This window comes from Myripristis murdjan, chromosome 8, assembly GCF_902150065.1.
Source record: "Myripristis murdjan chromosome 8, fMyrMur1.1, whole genome shotgun sequence".
Classification (NCBI taxonomy): domain Eukaryota; kingdom Metazoa; phylum Chordata; class Actinopteri; order Holocentriformes; family Holocentridae; genus Myripristis; species Myripristis murdjan.
In genome coordinates, this window is record NC_043987.1 from 9,211,987 (window position 1) to 9,232,348 (window position 20,362).

At 41.0% G+C, this 20,362-nt stretch overlaps 1 protein-coding gene across 2 annotated transcripts in view; it reads left to right on the forward strand.

Moving 5' to 3' along the window:
* The window catches only part of arhgdig (Rho GDP dissociation inhibitor (GDI) gamma), a 45,271-nt gene that overhangs the window by 10,004 nt on the left and 14,905 nt on the right, over positions 1–20,362 (forward strand). For both annotated transcript variants that reach the window (XM_030058954.1, XM_030058953.1), the window contains exons 2-3: positions 17,173–17,346; positions 18,561–18,644. In XM_030058954.1, the coding sequence (XP_029914814.1) occupies positions 17,178–17,346; positions 18,561–18,644 (253 nt within the window). In that variant the 5' untranslated portion in view covers positions 17,173–17,177. The remainder of the gene's footprint in view (positions 1–17,172; positions 17,347–18,560; positions 18,645–20,362) is intronic.

The following is a 20,362-nucleotide window of genomic DNA, read 5'->3' on the forward strand; positions in this document are numbered from 1 at the left end:
ATGGTGGTGATCTGTGAGGTCATTAAACACATCACTACAGGAGGACAGAGAATTCCCTTCTCTATTATTACCATTTATTAAAAATTTCTTCTTTATGCCTCGCTCATAGACTGGTCTCGCTTGAGCTATTGGCTAAACTGCCCTGATGATTTCTGGTGATACTGTTCCGTTTCGTCCGTATCCGTAAGCTTCCTGAAAACGTGCATAAATACGTATAAACTGAACGTGGATACGGACAGAACGCTCCGTTTGAAGCCACTAAAAATGCTTGGTTAAGGTCAGGGAAAGGTTGTTGTTAAGGTTAGGGAAAGGTTCGTCTTAATTGGTTATGGTTAGGAAAAGGTTGGGTAAGGGTTACGAAATGTTAACTAATGCTTGCTTAGCCAGCTAAAAACAAACACTGCTCTCACCTGACATGGGATTTAAACTCGGGTCGGCTGGGTTTTAACCATTGACCAGCTCACCAGCCTCCTTTACAGACTTCAGGACCATGAGAGACTGCTTAACTTTAAACTACAGGCCGTAATAAGCTGCTGTACAAATGACCTATGGGGTCGTTCTTTGCAGTCTCAATCAACCATCAAATCAGTGCCTACTCCATGCATAGTTTTTGTCAGCTGAGTCTACACAGTCCTCAATGTCAGCAGTTTTGCCCAGTGCACCTTTGAGTAATATAGGCTACAAAAAAAATAAAAATACCATGTATTTCATATGATGCAATTTCAGTCCTGGGTGATTGGAGAAAAAAAAAAAATCAACATTTAGAACAGGCTGGAAGGCTGCTGCACGCCATCACTGGCAAATCTCAAATAACTTCCATTCTTTTGCTGACGTTTCGCTCGTTCAGCTTTTCCAAGGCATCGCTGTTTGATGCTTTGAAGCCTTTTCTCCATCCGAACCAATTATCGGGCCGATCCGGCCAAACCCACAGCGGTTTTTATTCAACAAATGCATTTCTGCTGCTGTTCATTGCATCATTTTTTTGTACTAAAATAAAATCTCTGAGAGCTTAGTGTGAAAAGGAAATTTTATGGAATTTTTTTTGTCATTTCCACTGCCATTGAATGGCACACTATAAAATGCAAGATTGGGGTTGAATTTAGAAGGAGAACGAACAAGAGAAGATTAGAGGTGAAAGGAGGGAGTGAGATGATAAAAAGTAAAAGGAAAAGATAGATACTATGTGAGGCTGGGGAGGATGAGGGAGAGGTGAAGGACTGAAGAGAAAGATGAGGAAGAGACAAGAAGAGAAAGAGTTAACAGACGGTGATGGGAGGTTAGAAGCAAGAAAACTGAGGGAGAGGAGGGCGAGTGGAAGGAGGAGCAGGGAAAGGCAGAAGCTGATGAGAGAAGGTAGACAGACAGGAAAGAAGGAGGGAAGGGGGTTGAGGGAAGAAGAGGAAGGTGTGACACAAAGAAAGAAAGGAATGAAGGAAGTGTCGGCGGCGCAGATCGACATCTTCTGATACCTGGAGAGAAGAGAGAGCAGCTGAGGACATATTACAAAGTGTGTGTGTGTGTGTGTGTGTGTGTACTAAAGAGACAGAGAGAGAGAGAGAGAGAGTGGGTGAGGAAGATAGAGCCATGTGGCACAACGCTCTTCATGAGCTGTCAATCAAAACGTGCACCAGCACAGACAGTGACCAGCAGGACTTGGACTAATTGAAATCCCTCTCTCTCTCTCTCTCTCTCTGTCTCTGTCTCTCTCTCTCTCTCTCTCTCTCTCTCTCTCTCTTTCTCCTTTTCTCTTTATCCCCCCACTTCCTCATTCTCACTCGTCCTTTTCTCTTTCTCCCTCCTACTTGGTTTCTCTTACCTTTCTTCCTCCCTCCTCCCTTTCTATTCCTACCTCCTTCTCTCCTCTTTCCACACGCCTTTTCCCTTTGTTTTCTCCTTTCTCCGTTGTCAGAAATCATGGTATTCTTCCTCCCATCTTCCATCCTCCCTTGTCTCCTTCTTTCTTACTCTCCCTGCCTCTTTCCTCCCTCACTCCATTACAGAAGCCAAGAAGAATAAAATCTGCATTTTTCCTCTTCAGGGGGGAAGAGTGAATGCAGCAGTATTTGCTCAATAAGCGCTCTGATATTAATTCAAATCTTACTGTAAACAACCAAAAATTCTTATACGTCATTTTTGTGTGATCTGATTTCACTTGAACCGCAATCAGAGGAGCCAGAGCTTTGAAATGAAATGTGAACTGACAACTTGTAATTCTGTGTTGGATGATCACTCAGTTAATTTTTCCAGTGTGAAGTGAAGGCAACATCCCTCCTCCCTCACCTCCATCCTGAGCGCTTTGTCTTTCCTGCCCTGCCTCCTTGAATCGCTTTCCTGCTGGCAGCTTGTCACATGAAGATGTACACCTTCCCTTTTCCTTCCTCCTTTACCTGCTACACACACACACACACACCAGACACCAGTCAGCTTGTCAGATGAGTGTTTAAGAGGCCGTCCTGTATCAGATTCTCCCATCATCCCTCCCTCCCTCTTCCTCTTTTTTGCCCCAGCCATAATGAATGCTTGTATGGGTGAGTGGACGCACCAAAGACCAATCAAGTCGGTCAATTAGACTACTTGCTTTCATGACATTATATCCACAAAGCTGATATTTATGTATATATGTGTGTCTTTGTGTATGCCTTTATGTATTTGTGTGTGTGTGTGTGTGTGTGTATTTGATCTCAATCCCCTTTCCCTTTTCCCTCCTCTCTGGTCCAGTTATCACTCCATCAGCAGGTCTGCTGTCTGTCAGCTGTCTCTCTAACCCACTTAGTTCCCTGTGTCTGTGTGTGTGTGTGTGTGTGTGTGTGTGTGTGTGTGTGTGTGTGTGTGTGAGAGAGAGAGAAACATTCACAAGATAGAACATTAATTGAGGGATTGTGCAGATGGATGAACATTTATTTTGTGTGTGTGTGTGTGTGTGTTTACATCGTGTTATTAAGTCCAAAGGGTTTTTGGCTGGGCAGCTAAAAACACTGGAGACCAACATACAATGACAAAAAAAAAAAAAGAAAAAGAAAAAATTGAATATGATGAAGACAATATGGTGACTAGAGCCCATTTTATACTTATAATATGTAACGTTACTATAAAGAATGCGACAGCGCCTTGTGTGTTGTTGATTTCCTCATGCTCAGACATCCTAACATGATCGACCAATCAGAGTGGATGACATCATGTAGAATTGACGAGAAGTTGAAATACAGCCCACGTGAGGCCCTTTTCTGTGGTTGGCTGATATCCCGTCTTTGCAAAGTACTTGTCAACAGGGTCATTTATTACTTCTTAAAGGGATACTTGACCCATAGTGCATTATTTTTTGCATAAGTACTCTGTGTGCTGCCTTCAGCCTCCGATGAGGAAAGATTTCCTCGCAAGCCCTCATGGTAATCTTACACTCCAAAACTGCAGCCATCTCTGATTCAATAGAAACAAATGGGTCCATAATGTTAGGATTTTATGAACATCAAAACGCTCTCAAAAGCTCTGTTTGAAAAGCTCACACTCGCCATGCTGTGTAATCCAAGTGTCTAGTATCAAGTCGTATGCTCAGTACTTCCCAAACACATGTACTTTGGCTCAAAATTGGTCTTTGCTGCATTTGAGCCAAAATTCGTGTTTGGGAAGTATTATAGCATTTTGCTGTTTCAAAATCATAAAAGAGATGGCTGGTGTTTTGGAATATAAGAGAAAAACTGTCCTCATCAGGGACCAAAGACAGTGCACAGTGACTACAAAGATAATGCATTATGGGTTAAGTATTCCTTTAAAGGCACATCGTGCAAAATTGCAAGGAATGATTCCAATGAGGATCAAGTGACAAAAATGTGCAAAAAAAAAAAAATAATCAGTGAGTCAGTCCGATGATGAGATCCATGTAGATTCACCCATCAAATTATGTGCTTATTTCCTGTTTTTTTTTTTTTTTTTTGTTATTGTCTGAAGGCTCAGTCAACTTTTGGCAATAGTGTCATTGCATCTTCAAGCACTTCACTGAACAGTATTCCTCATATTTGCATGTCTTTGTATAAAGTTGATCACATGGTATGCAAACAGCTACAAGGAACGGCAATCCAGCGAGCTATGTAAAGAAATACAAATGTAAGGAACATCATCAGCTGAAGTCCTTGAAGTTGTGATGACATGGGCAAAACTGCTACCTTGACTTGTACTTGAATACCCTGTTAAGAGGTAATAAATCACTGTTAATGTGTATTTTACAAGAAATGCTTTGCCCCATCAACCTTCCATACTGTTCAGCTTGAAATAGTCATCAAACAGGGCTGGTTTACCTGCAGCGACATTATTGTCAGGACTCTGACTACAAGTAGGAACCATTTTTACCATTAGACCAGTCATCTACACACCTTATACTTGCATTCATTTATAGGCTAGAGAGGCTGGTGAGATTTGTAGCAACAGTCTTGCTGCAGGCACACCTCAGTCAGCTCTGCCCATCTCAGCCCTGGTTAAAAATCTGTGTGATTCTTAGGGTCAAGATGTTTCATGGGTTAAATGTTTTCGGGTTACCTGCACTTTAAGCTTATCATATCATGTTATTAGTTTGAGGTTTAAATTTTTGGTGGCTCTTCCGCCCTGGCGACAGTGAAATTCTGGGGGAAAACACTGAGCGCATTCAGTGTTTTTGTTTTTCATGAAAATGGACAGCCACAGTCGTAGCAGCGGATGTCATTTGTTTGTCATCTCGACCTTTCGCAGGCAAGGAAATGTGGGAGATGAGATTTGAACGACTTGCTGGTTCGCATGATAAAATGCTCCGTGTGTCTCCAGTGATGGGACGTCTCCAGCGTTGCTTAGAAACCTTGCGGGTGACAGATCGATTTTGGTGGCGTTGTGGGTAGAAAAGGCCAAACAGTGACAGCAGCCGTGTGGATGCAAGTAAACGGGGCTTGGGTGGTCTGCTGCCTAATGCTGTTATGTTGATCATATTTCTTTTACTGCCTTTTTCTTTATTGTAAAAGCTGTTATGGCTTTGCAATGCCCTGAAAGCTTCCCTTTTATCTGATACTGGGTGTGTGTGTGTATTTGTAAAAGTGTATGTGTGTGTCTTTGTGTGTGTGTTTTGGTGTCCCAGAGGTCTCGTTATAGTGTTAGAGCAGAGAAGTGACGGCGGGTCTCGATGGACTATAAAAAACAGGAAATGAACACTAACACACACACCAGTGCTCACACACACACACACACACACATACACACACGAACACACACAGTCAGAATAAAGCATTTTCCTGACACAGTAAACAGTTATCTGGGTTAAAGAAAGGAAAAGAGGGAGGTAGAGGGAGAAGGAGACATATGAGATGAAATGAACTTTGATTACTCACAATGAAATGAACAGTGACCATATAGCCACACACATACAACCTTTTAACAAAAAAATCACCCCAAAATATTACCTGCACCAGTCACTGTGCACAAAATTCCAATCAATAATACATCACAGATTTTTTTTTATCCGTCCCTGCCTGTGTACCTGCCATCATATAAAACCTGCAGCTGCACAACATTGACACGACTGGAAATGGTACATTTTTTGGTGTTCCCGCCCAAAAAACGCTGTTGCCTTACTATTTTCACAACGGATTTGGTCGCCACTTTTGAAGAGTCCCTCCTCTTCCACATTATGCCTGGCCCCAATGACCTGAAACACTGGAAATACACTGAAATAGAGAAGCAACTCACCGCTGAAATGCTGTTCCCTTGTGACTTCTGGCCTCCCTTTACATCTAATATCTGCCTTGACATTTACATGTGACTTCGGGATTTTAATTAAAGGACCACACCAGTGATTTTGCATGTTTAGCCTGATAACTGCTGAGAATCTTTTCCCAAAGCAAACAGTCATCGAACTCTGATATCATTTTTCCTGCCTTTTATCATGCCACTGGTTTCCATTTATTCCACTATGATATGAAAATGAACTTTCAGAGACTTCAAACTTTCTTCACACCAGTATTTCATCACCATAATGAAGTTGTCCACATTCGTTTTCCTAAAACCAGCAGCACTGTTGTGTTTTGATGAGGTGAAATTGCATGGCATGATATGATACCTCTGCAAGAATAGTCCCCGGAGAAATGTTTGCTTTACACAGAGAATTATCAGTTCTGTGGTTTATGAATGGCGATGACTTTGTTAGCTGCAGAAGCAGAACATTATAAGGTGGAAGTTTCAACCGAAAATTAAAATTTGAAAATTTTGATTTGATTACATGTTGTGAAATCTTTAGTACCGTATGATTTGCAAAATGGTTTGTTGCGATGTAAAATGTGGGGAAATTATAGTAAACGAGCCAAAAATTGCAAATCACTGGGATAGTTCCTTCAGCACATAGAAACAGAAGTAAAAATTAAAGATGTATTTAGGACAGTTTTTAATCTGATTGCATAAACAAGCTCTGCATTCGACCTCATTACCAAGAAAGAGCAGATATAATATTTCTCAGCAGCGATATGAGTGGAAATAAACTTTAGACATGAATTTTAACAGGAAGTACAAACAGGCACAGTGGTGCATGGGAAACAAGCAAATGTGTGTGTGTGTGTGTGTGTGTGTGTGTGTGTGTGTGTGTGTGCAACATTACAAATGTGACTGTGTGCATTACAGTCTGTTCATCAATATAATCATCCTTATAGAGCTATGACTGCATGTGCATGTATTTGTATGTGCACATGCTTGGGTACACGTGCATGCACATGAATGTACTTGTGTTTATGTGTGCATACTGTATGTGTGTGTGAGTGTATGTGTGTGTGGTATGCATAAAGTCTAACACGAGCAGCCGCCCCTCCCCCCCTTGCTCCTTCATCACCCAGACAGATTGCTGTGTTGGTTTTCTCTAAGTGTGTTGGTTTAGCTGTAAACGCCAGCAGATGAACACTGAGTGTGTGTGATTCAAACTGCACACACTTTCACACAGATTCACACTGGCTGCTTGTTCGCCATGACACTGGAACAGCTGTGAAAGTGACTTCAGGCGTCTATGAGGAGCTACGCTGTGTGTAACCCCTCCAGCTTCACTGGAAAAAATATATAAAAAGACCATTCTCCCAGCAACAAGTCTGACATGCAGAGCAGGTAAACCCACGTGTTACCAATGACAACAATGAAGGTTCTGCTCCGTTCAGGTCCAACAGAGCCAGAGTTCATGTGCCAAGTTCACAAAACTGTCTTAAGAAAAACAAGCATCTCAAGAGCATTTTTTAGTCTTGAGGGAAAAAAAAACAGACATTCTGAAAAAAGGATTTTCATAACTTTCTTCTTTTGTTTTTCACAATACACTTAAAGTCAAGTTCTAAAATTGCTTTTTTTTTTTTTTTTACTTTAAGACAACCCTGCATCTGTCTTTAAATCCCTACGCTGGACAATTAGGATATCATTCAATGTCTTCATAGGTTTTGTTACACCTAACGTTAAGATTCATATTTATTGTAAATTTATTTTATTTTATTTATTTATTTATTTATTTATTGATGTAGGTCAAAGAAACCCCATGTCTCATACTGAAAATAAGCTTAAATTAGGCTGCAGCCAAATAACACTAACCAATGTTAAGTTCTTTACTTACTTAAATAAACCATTGCATGGATTTAGTGATGAGACATGATGGATTTGTAGCCTCATAAATCAAATCAAGTTTTCCTTGGTAGTAACAAACATGCTCATTGTAACATATGAAAATTTAAATGAAGTCTTTGCCAGTAGTAAGGCTAATAAACTTTATTAACAATTATTAATTCAGGCCATATTTTAAAAGTTTGTTAGTGGGAAAATTAAAGTCATTCTTAAGAAATGAGACTGTTACTAAAAAAATATTGAGGAGCTGCACTTTAGATCCTTTTCAAGACCTTCCTGAAATTTCTTTTGATGTCATTTATTAATATTTATCTATTTATAATACATTATTAGTGCATCTGACCTCTGTTTTTCTTCATGCTGGCTCACTGGAAAGACTCTGCTGCACCTGAGTGGAACAGAAGCTTCTTTAATGTCATTAGTAACACCTGAGTTTACCTGCTATTTCATGTGACAAAGGTACATTTAGTTCAAGTCAGTGCAAGTAATGCAATTTGACAGGGTTTACAATCAAAACTGGCCATAAATCATGACTGATGAAATACCATACAGCACCAAGTTGGACACCATGACAAATGAAGGCACTCATCAGCACAAAATACAAAACTGCACACCGTTTCAAAATGAATAAGCCAATTAAACCGGAGATAAATGAACCCCTGCTTCTTCAGTGATTACGTTTTGGCACTCAAACCCACACAAAGCTCAGGCACAGTTCACTCATAAATAAAAATCAAACTGAAATAATGAATGCACCATGGCACATTAATAAAGGCATTGTTACTTGGAGGTAACAACCGACTTTGTCACCATTTTTACAAAAAAAAAAAAAAAAAAAAAATTCTATTAATAACCTTCCAGTCACTGCATGGATGTTTCATTTCATGTGTTTCCCAGCAGCGTACTTCTCTCTTCTCTCTTTAAAATGCACCATCAGTTTTCTTTGGTGAAGCTTTAAATGCACATCATTTCACCACCAAAAGGAGAAAGGGGGAAAAAAAGGTTTTAAGCTGCTATAATGGAGCGGCAGAAAGTTAAATTTACACTTGTAGTGCATATTTTACATCAGGAAGGTGTCTAATGATGCAGAAGATGATTTCAAAAGCCGCTGTAGTGATGAGGCAGTTTTACCAGCAGAGAAAATCCAGCAGTTAATAACACAACGCAGATGGTGGCTGAAAGAGTCTTGGAAAGAGTTGGACCTCGTGCATACACAAACACACACACACAGAGATGAACACACTCAGGTTCATTTATGCTTGTAGTCATTCATCAAAAGCATGTCTCATAGGAAGCTACATAGAAACTCGCACTCATATGTGCTGCTCTCTGTTAAACCCCTGAGGCCTTGCTTTTGATAACGTCTCATTGTTTCTAAGATGCACACCGGTGTGCAGGTTTTTAGCCCTGCATATTCAGTATAACTAGATATGTTTTTCATATTTAAACCAGCAGTGAAAAATCCATAACCCATTCACAGACGGTTAACAATCTTCTCCAGTCAAATTGCTAGAACAGTAACACATGAAGAGAAACAGTGGCAAAAACAAAATGGTGTCATGAAATTTGGTGAGATGAGCACACGTGCTTTGAAATGCAAATTACAGCTTCCATATAAGCAAAGTTGGAGAAATACATTTCTCCACCATGAGAGGATCACAGGAAGAAGATACAACTAGAAGTTAAAGTCTAGTTGTTAAAGTCCACTCTACTTATGTAACCATGATCAAAACCCTACTATAACCCTAACCTAGGACAAAATCAGCTACTACCAAATACCTCCATATCAATATTGTGACGATATTGTAGGGATGACTGTTGGAGTTTTCATAAGATAGTTAAACACATGACCTAAACCTTTTTATGCTGGGTCCCACATGTAGAGAGGTACTATTTGTCTCAAGACTCAAATATTTTATGAGGTGAAAAGTTAGCAAAAAGTAGCTAAGCTTTCAATGTACTTATACCTGTATGTTGTAAAACATTGTCTTACGTTCATTCTGAGCAAATTTGCCAGGTAACTAAAAAGGCTTGTCCTGTTCTGAGGCAGAGCTTCAGGGTCAGCGGTGCTGTACTGGACCTGATGGATGTAGACATTGTGCCTACATTGCATGATACTAAAATTGCCTCTGTCATTGATACAAGAATGCACCGATGCAGCTTTCCCATGATTCATGGGTCACGGCCCACAGTTTGACAATCACTGGTCTAGACAATGAACAGTTATCCAGGGTAACACTCACGTTGTCTCTATTCCAACAACATTTCACTGGAGCATCCGCCTCTAAACCGTCCCTATTGGTTGAAAAGCCAGGTTGTCATTTGCTCTGGAACAGACTGTCACAGACAGGCAGGGTGCAGGACTTCCTCCCCAATTCTGTCTTTCACAGGATGATTGGCAACCCTATAGCCTAGTTTTACTAACTCATTTGGGTAAGTCAGAAATACTCATTTTATTGAAATGAGGGAAAATGAAAGAGCGCCAATCATATCAAGACAGGTGTGCAATGCGACATCACCTCGTATCGCTTGTGCTGCTGTATGTGTGGGCGTACAGCATACATTGCTCCGTTAAAAGAGCCACGGATTGAAACACTGAGCTTAGCATTGTACTCCACATCTCAGTATGCCTTTAAATCTGAATGCTAATTGATGCAGTTACTGTGACAGGTCAGCAGTCTGCAGATCAAAGAGCAGAGCGTTGGCCCCGGGCTTGCACATGTCAGAGAGGAAACAGGTTTCAGTCCCACTTACTAAGATAGCAAAAACATGGTTAGGCTGCTGGCTGTGTGTGTGTGTGTGTGTGTGTGTGAGCGCGCATGTGTTTGTGTGCACATGCTCCCACTTTTAGCATGAGGGTGGGCTGCAGGGTTTGATATGTAAATACACTTGGGTAAATCATTTATGAACCTCATATCCCATCCATATCCGATATAGTGTTTAATGTGTGTGTGTATTTGAGAGGGAGAGAGAGAGGGAGAGAGAGAGAGAGCAGCAGTAGTAGATCTCTCACTTACAGTAATGTTATAAAACAGAAATATTTCCATAAAGTATAGCCTAGGACTTTATAAAGTGCTTTACATGTGCTAGTATCTTGCCTCTTCGAACGTGCCACCTCAATTATTTGATCTTTAACGCTCAGATATAACCAGAGTAATCAAAGTCTTTGTGTTGCTTTACAACTGTAATACTGTAAACTATATTCACGTAGTTTCTTCTACAACTGAGCTGGCAGCAGCACAGAGAGCAGCAGTACTGTCTGATATCTTACAACAAGTGTCCCTTTTTATAGAAATCATGCAAACAAACAAAAAACTTCCACGATGAGTACCAGAATATATATTTTCTTAAGGTTATTAAAGGTTCCTTACTTATAGATTTATTAAAATTTAATTTAAGTGAAGATCCAGCTCAACTGACCAAAAAACTGACAGTTTCCTCTGGTGGCCATGTGGGTGTATTACATACTTTGGCATCATATCAGGTTGGGTCATCTTACCTTGTTAGTTGTTAGAAAAACAAAACCAAAATCACACATGTCCCTGGTAGATCATTTGTCCACCATGAAAACATTTTAGCATCCTGAGTGACAGCAGGGAGTTAGTGTCATGTCGCCAAATGATGAGTCATTTTTAATAACAGGCAGCTAAAACTGGTGGTTCTGTGTAGGCAGTTGATTAATAGTAATAAATAATAATAATAATAATAATAATAATAATAATAATAATTAACCCAATAATCCTGAGCTAGCAGGACTACTTTACCTTTTTCATATTTGAAGTGGTGGATGATGGGAGACAGTGTAGAAATCACTCGACAGCGGAAGAACACATTCACCGAAAATAGTGCCAACAGAACACCTTGCTATGCCACTTATATTGAGTTAATGATATTTACCGTTTAAGCTTTATTATGTGTGATATATTTTAAAAGCCATTATATTAAATTTGTCCATTTTCTCGACACTTAATGAGTAAATTGACTGACTTTAATGTGTTGTGGTAGAAAATCTACTACTCTAGTGAGGTATTCTGTGTGTTCTGCTTATTATAGGGCATAGTTTTTACCTCTCTGTTTACCGGTCTGTTATCGATTATGCTCTCTATTGGCATATTTCATGATATCTGTAACAACAGAACTAACCCAATGGTAGTTGAGCAAGTATTTCAGAGAGCTTCTACGGTGCTCAAAGCATTTCTTCCTTTCAGATATTATATTTAATTTTCATCACACCAAACACATTAAAAAAAAGATCAAAAATCAAAGAAGACATCAAAGAGAAAGAGTAAAAAGAGAGAGAGGAAACTAAAAAGAGGCTGAATTATAAGACCTCCTGTGTTTGTTAGGTGAAGAAGAGAATGGTTTAAGGAAAAATGCAAGAGCCACTGACAGGTCAGCCACCTTGTCAGAAACAGATTTATGCAGGAAAAAAATGTGCAGAATGTGGAGTTCAATCAAATTTACATGCCAGACATCCCTCCGGCTGCAGATGAACAAAATGGTCCCCTGTGTATATTTAGATGTATAAAAGGGATCCACAGCCAAGGTGATGTCATTGCCAGGAGAGTTGAAAGGGTTGCCATGGTGACAGAAGGAAGGCAGCCGTGTTTGGGTGGGGTGTCGCTGTAAATAACACACACAGACACACACACAGACACACACACACACACACACACACACAAACACGCAAATGTATAGCTAGACAGCCGTGACAATGGTGCATCATCTCTGCTGGCTATCACTTCACCACAGGGCGTTACCCAGACCCCCTGCTGTATGTCCTCACAACTGTGTGTGTGTGTGTGTGTGTGTGTGTGTGTGTGTATGTGTGTGTGTGTGTGTGTGTGTAAATCTAAATCCAAATCTAAAAGGTGTCAGTTTTTGTTTGTTTGGACTGTTTTTCACACTGTCTGCTGCATACATCTGCCAGTGTGTGCATAACTATGCATGTGTTCTGTGCTTATGTGTGTGTGTGTGTGTGTGTGTGTGTGTGTATGTGTGTGTGTGTGTGTGTGTGTGTGTGTGTGTTTGCGTTGACACCCTTGTTTTGGGATATCATGTCCCTTATTAATGCATTTGATTTGTGTTGATGTTTACAGAATCTGTAACACTGTGAAACCGTGTATTTATATGCACATGAGCATGTGTTTGGACTAGTGTGTGTGTGTATGTGTGTGTGTGTGTGTACTCCCTGTGTCATCCAATTACCACTACACACAGCTCTGGGCTGATGTACACCGAGCCGTCTCATTATGAACAGTTCAACACAACCAGGGGTTATTATACACTGCTGTTACGGCACAGTAAATAAACATCCATAACACAGTGTGAGTGTGTGTAGGTGTGTGTGTGTGTGCATGTGTGTGTCCTATTCCCTGGATAATTAGACACGAGAGGTATGCACTGTGTGTGTGTCTTGTCAACCATGCAACACTTTATTGGAGTAAATGATGTGTATGTGTATGTGTCTGTGTACGTGTGTGTCTTCTCCCTAAACCATAAAACTGTTTTCAAAAGTGGGAGTGTGTTTATACATACACACTCATGTAGCCGTGTGTGTGTGGGCTTCCATGATATAGAAATTAAGCAATAGTTAATGTTAATCAGCTTCTTTAATGAGGTTTCTTGAGAAGCGAAGTTTCGACGAGACGGGGTTTAATTGAATTGGAGAGACGGCTGAAAGATGGACAAATCAACAGGGACACACTGAAAGAGAGAAAAGATGGAAAGAGGAGATGAAGGGAAAAGAGGAATGCAGCGAGAAGAGAGTGGCAAGTGGGTGCATTTGGCGAGATATATGATAGAGAGAATGAGGGAGAGGGAGAAGCGGACGACATGAGGAAAAGAAAAGAAGGAAACGAGGATGACGAGGGAAGGAGGTGAAGAGAAGTGAGGAAGAGGGAAACATTTCTCCAGGCAGAGATGAAAAAATCTCACCAGCTGAGCTCAACCTCAGTGGGCGGAGCCAAACAACCACCTTTTTTTTTTTTAATGCTAGTTAGCTAATTAGCAAAAAATAATGTCAAAATAACAGTGTAAAATGTAAATGAAAGATACAAATTGTAATGACTTCTTGTTTTCATACATTCATAATTATGCTATTTATAATGTTGGAAGGAGACAGGTTCTATCTACCGAGACAGTTGGAAGATAGTAGCTATGGCTAGTCAGGCTAATTAGCTAACCTTAATAGCTTGTTTAGATTTACAGTTATATCAGTTAGTAGAGAGAGTGATAGGCTTTGTAAGGTATAATCAACGACAAGGCAGTCTGCTGTTGAAAAATAATAGTTTCAGTTGAAGCCTGCCTCAGAGGGGATTATCCTGCTCATTATGTGGCATGTAGTGCTGTCTCCATGCCAACGTCAACAGTAAAAGAAAAGAAAGTACAGTGAATTTTATTTTTGCAGGTTAGTGGTATAGATGTGTTTAGGCTATATTTCAAGGTCGCCAACATGCTAAGTTAGCACAACAATCAGATTCAAGTATTCAACATAGCCATGTCAAAATAATATTAGTTACCTCCTCTCTTAGGAGTTGCTTTTGCCACTAACTGTGTGCTCAGACCAAACGTGAAGCGAGGTTTTCAAGTGGCGCAATTACATCCAAAGTCAAAGCAAAGATGTGATTAGATGTGAATTCATGCTGGGAGACATGAATGATGCGCATTTCTGCATCATGAATGACATGAAAAACGTGAAATTTGCATCATTAGTGTATTCATGTGAATTTTTTTAACTTGAGCACAAAATTAATGGCCGTATTTGCATGAGTTTGCGATGTGAAAACTCACTTTGCATTTGGTCTGAACACAAAGTAAGGCTTAAACTTATGGCTGGTTGGCCATATTTGGGAGTTACATGTCACAAACCACCTGATGTTTTAAATAACATTGGCAGCATCATAGGTATATAATTGCGCCTTTACCCAGGATTGGCTGAATGAAAACGCACAAGCGCCATTGGCTGACTCTGAGTAAATGTTATGTCATGGGGGGAGCTGAGGTTTGCAGCAGCACCAGTAAAGCACCGGAGATTTCAGTCAAACAATCATCATGAAAAACACAAGTTACATGGAAAGTGATAAGCATAAGTTGCGTGGGCGGTACGTCTGCATTTGCACAAATTGTGCACGTGGCAGGCTGTATGAAGAGCACGAAACTGGGCGCTGGCCAGCAAAACTGTGGTTCTTCGACTGGATCCAGTGAGATTATGTCTGCTTCCAGGGCTGCTCTTCCTCCAAGAAATGTTTGTATAACTAAAAGTCCAACCTGAGAGGGGAGAATCAGCTGAGACTGGAGGCTGGAGGAGAGCTGGAGTAGAGGAAAGCAGCAGTATGGGGGATAAGGATTAATAGCAGTGGGAGTGGATAGTAAGAGATGTAAAGCAAAATGATGAAGATTTGGACAAAGCTGATGATAAAGAGGGGTGAGCCTGGAGGGAGGACAGAGCAGCGAAATGATGATAATAAGGTGTTAGCAGGGGAAAAAAAACTGAAGGAGGGAGATGAGCAAAAGGATCAAATGTGGACAGAAACAGAAAGGGCGGAGTGGAGGCTGGATGGATGAGTGGATGAGCGAGATGGAGCAATGCAGACATGGAGAGAGAAATTTAATTCCTGAAATTAAATATCTCCATGGATTGCCAGCTGATGGGAAACATTGATTTAACAACCTTTGCATCTCCCTACATAATTTCCTTGTCTTGATGTGTTTTAATTGATCTTATATTCTTTGCGATAAATATCTATCACTGACAAACACCTTTTATAACACCACTGTGTTGGACGAATTTCTTGAGATGTCTATGGTGTATTATCATCTATTACGTTAGCAGTTACCATGTTGGATGGTGTGTCATGTTATGTGAACGGTGTGGAAATATCTTTTTGTAATGGTTGAGAAAAAGAGTAGTGTTCACTGAGGCGTCAGTTAATGGGAATCCTAATTAAAAATAAAAGAACGTGTAGGGAAGAGAGGGGCATAGTGCAATAAATAAGAGTTTACATTGCAGACTGTGCAGATTGAGAGACTGGTAAAGGCAAATACAGACCTCCCAGAAGTTCACTATTGATATGTACTGGCCTGGGATGAATCAAAACTATTGCCTTGCTGATGTCAGGCGAAGGTAGAAACATTGATACATTTTGAACCATTATCATTATTATTTTTATTATAATTATTATTATTTTAGTTGTAATGTAATAACCCTAACCCTAACCCTAATAATAAATAGTACTTTATGTGATGTTGAGTTAACTTCCCTATTTTGAATTTACATCACAATTACGCTACCACCTACCCAGCTATTTTGGGCAAATATAAAATGTCATCTATTCATCTGATCGTTTTTCAAAGGGGAGTTTGTAAAATAATAGCTGAAATGTCAGATTACAGACATGATTATGTACAGTTTGCTGCACAACAGTTGGACATAGCGAGGCTGTACTTGCTTTCGCAGGCAGTTTTCCCAACCTGTGTGTGTAAAGTTGGCACTGTGGCAGTATCGTGTCAACATCTTCTTTTACCACATCAGCTGGAGCAGTTTTGCAGGGCCTTGAGCAAAGGAATTTAATATATTTGGATGCTTTAGGAAACAGCTGTTTCACCTCTGGCACCAGTTTTGTCAACCAGTTTATGCAGACTGGGATTAAATACCTGGTGGGCCGTTTGGAGCTTTTGCCATGGTTGCATCAATTTGAATCAAAACACTGCCATCCACTGTCAGGAATCACACTGTGGCTCTTTCATTTCCTAGCTTCTTCTAATTACTCCAATCTGTCCTGATTCGCCTTCTTGAGGTGAACGATATGAATCCGTTTGTAATCTCATAATTGTTTAATCTTAAATCATGCTGCTTCTGGTTGTAGGGGCTCTGCTGTTCTGGTGCCATGTGTTTTTGTTGAAGTGAGAAACGGAAATGTTTCTGATTGTGATTCACAGGTCTTGAGCTAGTCTCAGACCACTACATAGTTTACACCTTATCCCACTCAGTTACTAAACTCGCCTGTGCTGGCTAACAGAGAAAACCTCCTCAGGCTGTTAGGATGTGTCACTCAAATATACAGTAACACGAGGTACTTGTTAAAGATGAGCCATGCTGGAAATATTCCTTGCCTAGTCCCTGTTTCCAGTCTCCTGGGTGACTGTCAGACAAATGTCCAATATGTTAAGATTTATTTTAACTTTGATTCTTAGTAAATTATGCATTACAATAAAAGGATGCATTTTTTTGAACTAATAAACTGTTCTAGCTATTCTGTTACTTGACTCCTCGGATCTTTATATCTACAATATTTATCAAAAACCTCTTGTCTTAGAAAAGCACCAACAATCATCCTACAATATTGTCACTACTGATATTGAGATATTTGGCCAAAGATATTGTGATATTTGATTTTGTCCATAGTGGCCAGCCATAATATAAAGATATTTCAACAAAATGCAGCTTTCTTAATCTAAACTTCCTCATATGTCCTGTCTCATCCCATTATAGATCATCTGTTGTAACAAAACATGCCATGAAAATGAATTTAAAAGTGCCCCTTTAACGTTTAATATTTTCTCCTTGCATGGAAGGACTGATGGCTGACAAAGAGGAGATTCCTATTGAGGACGAAGAGGAAGAGACGGAACTCAACTACACTCCGCCGGCCCAGAAGTCTTTGCAGGAGATCCAAGAACTGGACAAGGATGACGAGAGTCTGGTCAAATACAAGCAGACCCTGCTGGGGGCAGCGCCTGTGGCGGCAGGTAGGACTGCCACACACACACACACACACACACACACACACACACACACACATACACTGGTAGAACTGGCATGGGGGTTGGGGAAATGCCTTTCTGTGTGTGTGTGTGTGTGTGTGTGTGTGCGCTCTCCTGTATTGTTTATCTAAGGTGATGGCATGCTGGTGATTCATACTGGTATCCAGTGTTACTGCAGCTTTAATAATAGCATTCACTCAGTGTAACGGCTTGAAGCGATTCCTCACAGTCATCACCTTCTGATTATCCCCCCCCCCCCCCCCACACACACACACACACACACACACATGCAGGAGCAGTCCTGCTTGCCTCAGCATCTCCAATCCAGCAGCCGGGCCATGATAGCTGATATCAGGAGTTTAGCTCTGACTCCCCCACTGCTGTAACTCAATACCACCACATCTATATCAGCTTATTATCATCTAATACAGTGAGAGAAGCTGTAATGACACAGTAGGATAGCATGAAGCCAAGGAGAGGAAGGAAGACAGTGTGCAAGCTTACCATTATCAAGTGGAATAGAATAGAATAGAATAGAATAGAATAGGGTAGAGCAGAGCTTTATTGTCAAAGGCTGTAACCCTTTTCTTTGGTGCTATTTCATGAAAAAGGCCAAGTCGTAAGAATGAAAGGAGGAACTATTTGACTATTAGTACTGCATATGCACATGCTGGTTCCTGTACTGAGGCAGAAAATAACACTGACAGTTTTGGTCGACCACTTTGTTATACAGAAAGTCATGCACTGGTGTAGCTGCAGCCTCAGAATTAGCTTTGGCCTTTCAGGAGATTGATTTTTTTTCCCCCCTTCTCCCCAGATGCTTCCACTCCAAATTCCCAAGTTAGTCATATTGACTAAATGATATTTTGACTACTACGACTACTGCCACTAATGACAACAACAACAACAACAATAATAATAATAATAAATAAATGGAAGGAATAAATGGAAGTTAAAAGCTTGTTTAATTATACCCCATTTCCTCTATTTAATAATCACAACTTTATTTCTGTCCAAACCCATACACGTAATATATGAATGTGCATTTAGGCTTACATATATACACACAGTCTTGTAAATCATGAATTCTTGTTTTGCGCATCTTAAAATGATTTACATTTCTCAAAGTAGAAATGTAAATCATTATAAGATGAAAGGATGACTGAATTTAGAACAACCAGGCTGTTCTTTCTGTCCAGACCCGTCCCTCGTTAATGTCCAGGTGACCAGACTGACCGTGATGTGTGACGAGGCTCCTGGACCAATCACCATGGACCTGACAGGTATACGCTACACTCTGTCTTGTCACTTGAGCACCAGTTGTTGACACGCCCTTGAGCAAAGCATGTGAACCCCGCCCCGCTGCATTTCACGAGCAGGACGACTGCAGTGTTTCTCACACAGCCGCTGCTTCCGCTTGACGATGATTTGTGTGCATGTCCATGTGTGAGTGGGTGTGTCCACGCTCTATCTGCAGCTCAGTGTGTGTGTTTGTGTGAATGTGCCTGCGTGCATGCAAGCGCGTGCGTGCGTGTGTGTGTGTTAAGGAGAGAGAGACTGCTATATGTTTGCTTACTGGGCAGTATTGACATTTCCTCCTGGGAGTAGGGGACAGAAAACGACAAACAGCAGAGGGGGGAGTGAGGTCTGCAAATTTGTGTGTGTGTGTGTGTGCCTGTGTGTGTGTGTGTGTGTGTGTGTGTGTGTGTGTGTCTGCAGTGCATGGTAATCAGGTGTTCACACCCCTGACTGCAAAAAGATGATGTCATCCCCTCCAAGGATCTGCCAGGAGACATAGATGAGGAGGGGATCGATCTGTGTGTGTATGTGTGTGTGTGTGTGTGTGTGTGTGTGTGTGTGTGTGTGTGTGTATTCACCTGTAGATGATTCTAGGGTGTGTCCAATAGACAGGACAATGACTGCTGCGACTATTGCTGTTCTTGTGTTTGTGTGTGTGTGTGTGTTTCTGCCTGTCTGTGTGTTTGCTTAGTGTAAGACAGCAAGATTTTTCTTTGATATCTTGTCTGAGGATTCTCCCACACCTACCTATCCAAATACGCACACACACAAGCACACATTGCTAAGACTAATGGGAAAGGTCACCTGGTTGCTAGGCAATACTCATCTTGTACTATGTAGTTTCCTGTGGTTCAAAGACAGAGAGAGAGAGGGAGAGATTCCTGATTCCTGTGAAGTCTTTGGTGGCATAACATTCAGTAGCCAGCAGATCTGGAGTCTTACATCTATAGAAACATTTTAGGACCAGGTTTGATCCTCCTACAACCTAGCTTTGAGTCCGAGACAGACAGAGTTACACTGACAAACACTGCAAGCAGATGTGGCCTACATACACTATAAGGACAAAAGTATTGGGCCACCTACACATTCAACCTACAGGAGCTTTAATGACCTCCCATTCTAAATCCATAGGAATTAATATGGAGTTGGTCCTCTCTTTGCAGCCTAACAGCTTCCATATTCTTTGTTCTGGGAAGGTTTCTACAAGGTTTTTATAGTGTGTCTGTGGGAATTTTTGCCCGTTCATCCAGAAGAGCATTTGTGAGGACATCAGACATTGATGTTAGAAATAAGGGTCTGGCTCGTAATCTCTGTTCTAGTTCATCCCAAAGGTGTTGGATGGGGTTGAGGTCAGGGCTCTGTGTGGGCCAGTCAAGTTCTTCCACACCAAACTCAGCCAGCCATGCCTTTATGGAGCTGCTCTGTGCACTGGGGCTCAGTCAGGAACAGAAAAGGGCCTCCCCCAAACTGTTCCCACAAAGTTGGAAGCAGAGAATTGTCCAAAATGTCTTGGTGAGCTGAAGCATTAAGATTTCCCTTCACTGGAACCAAGGGGCCGAGGCCAACTCCAGAAAAACAAGCCCATAGCATTATCCCTCCTCCAGCAAACTTTACAGTTGGCACAATGCAGGCAGGCAGGGAAGGTTCTCCTGGCTTTCCCCAAACCCAGACTCGTCCATCAGACCACCAGATGGAGAGGCAC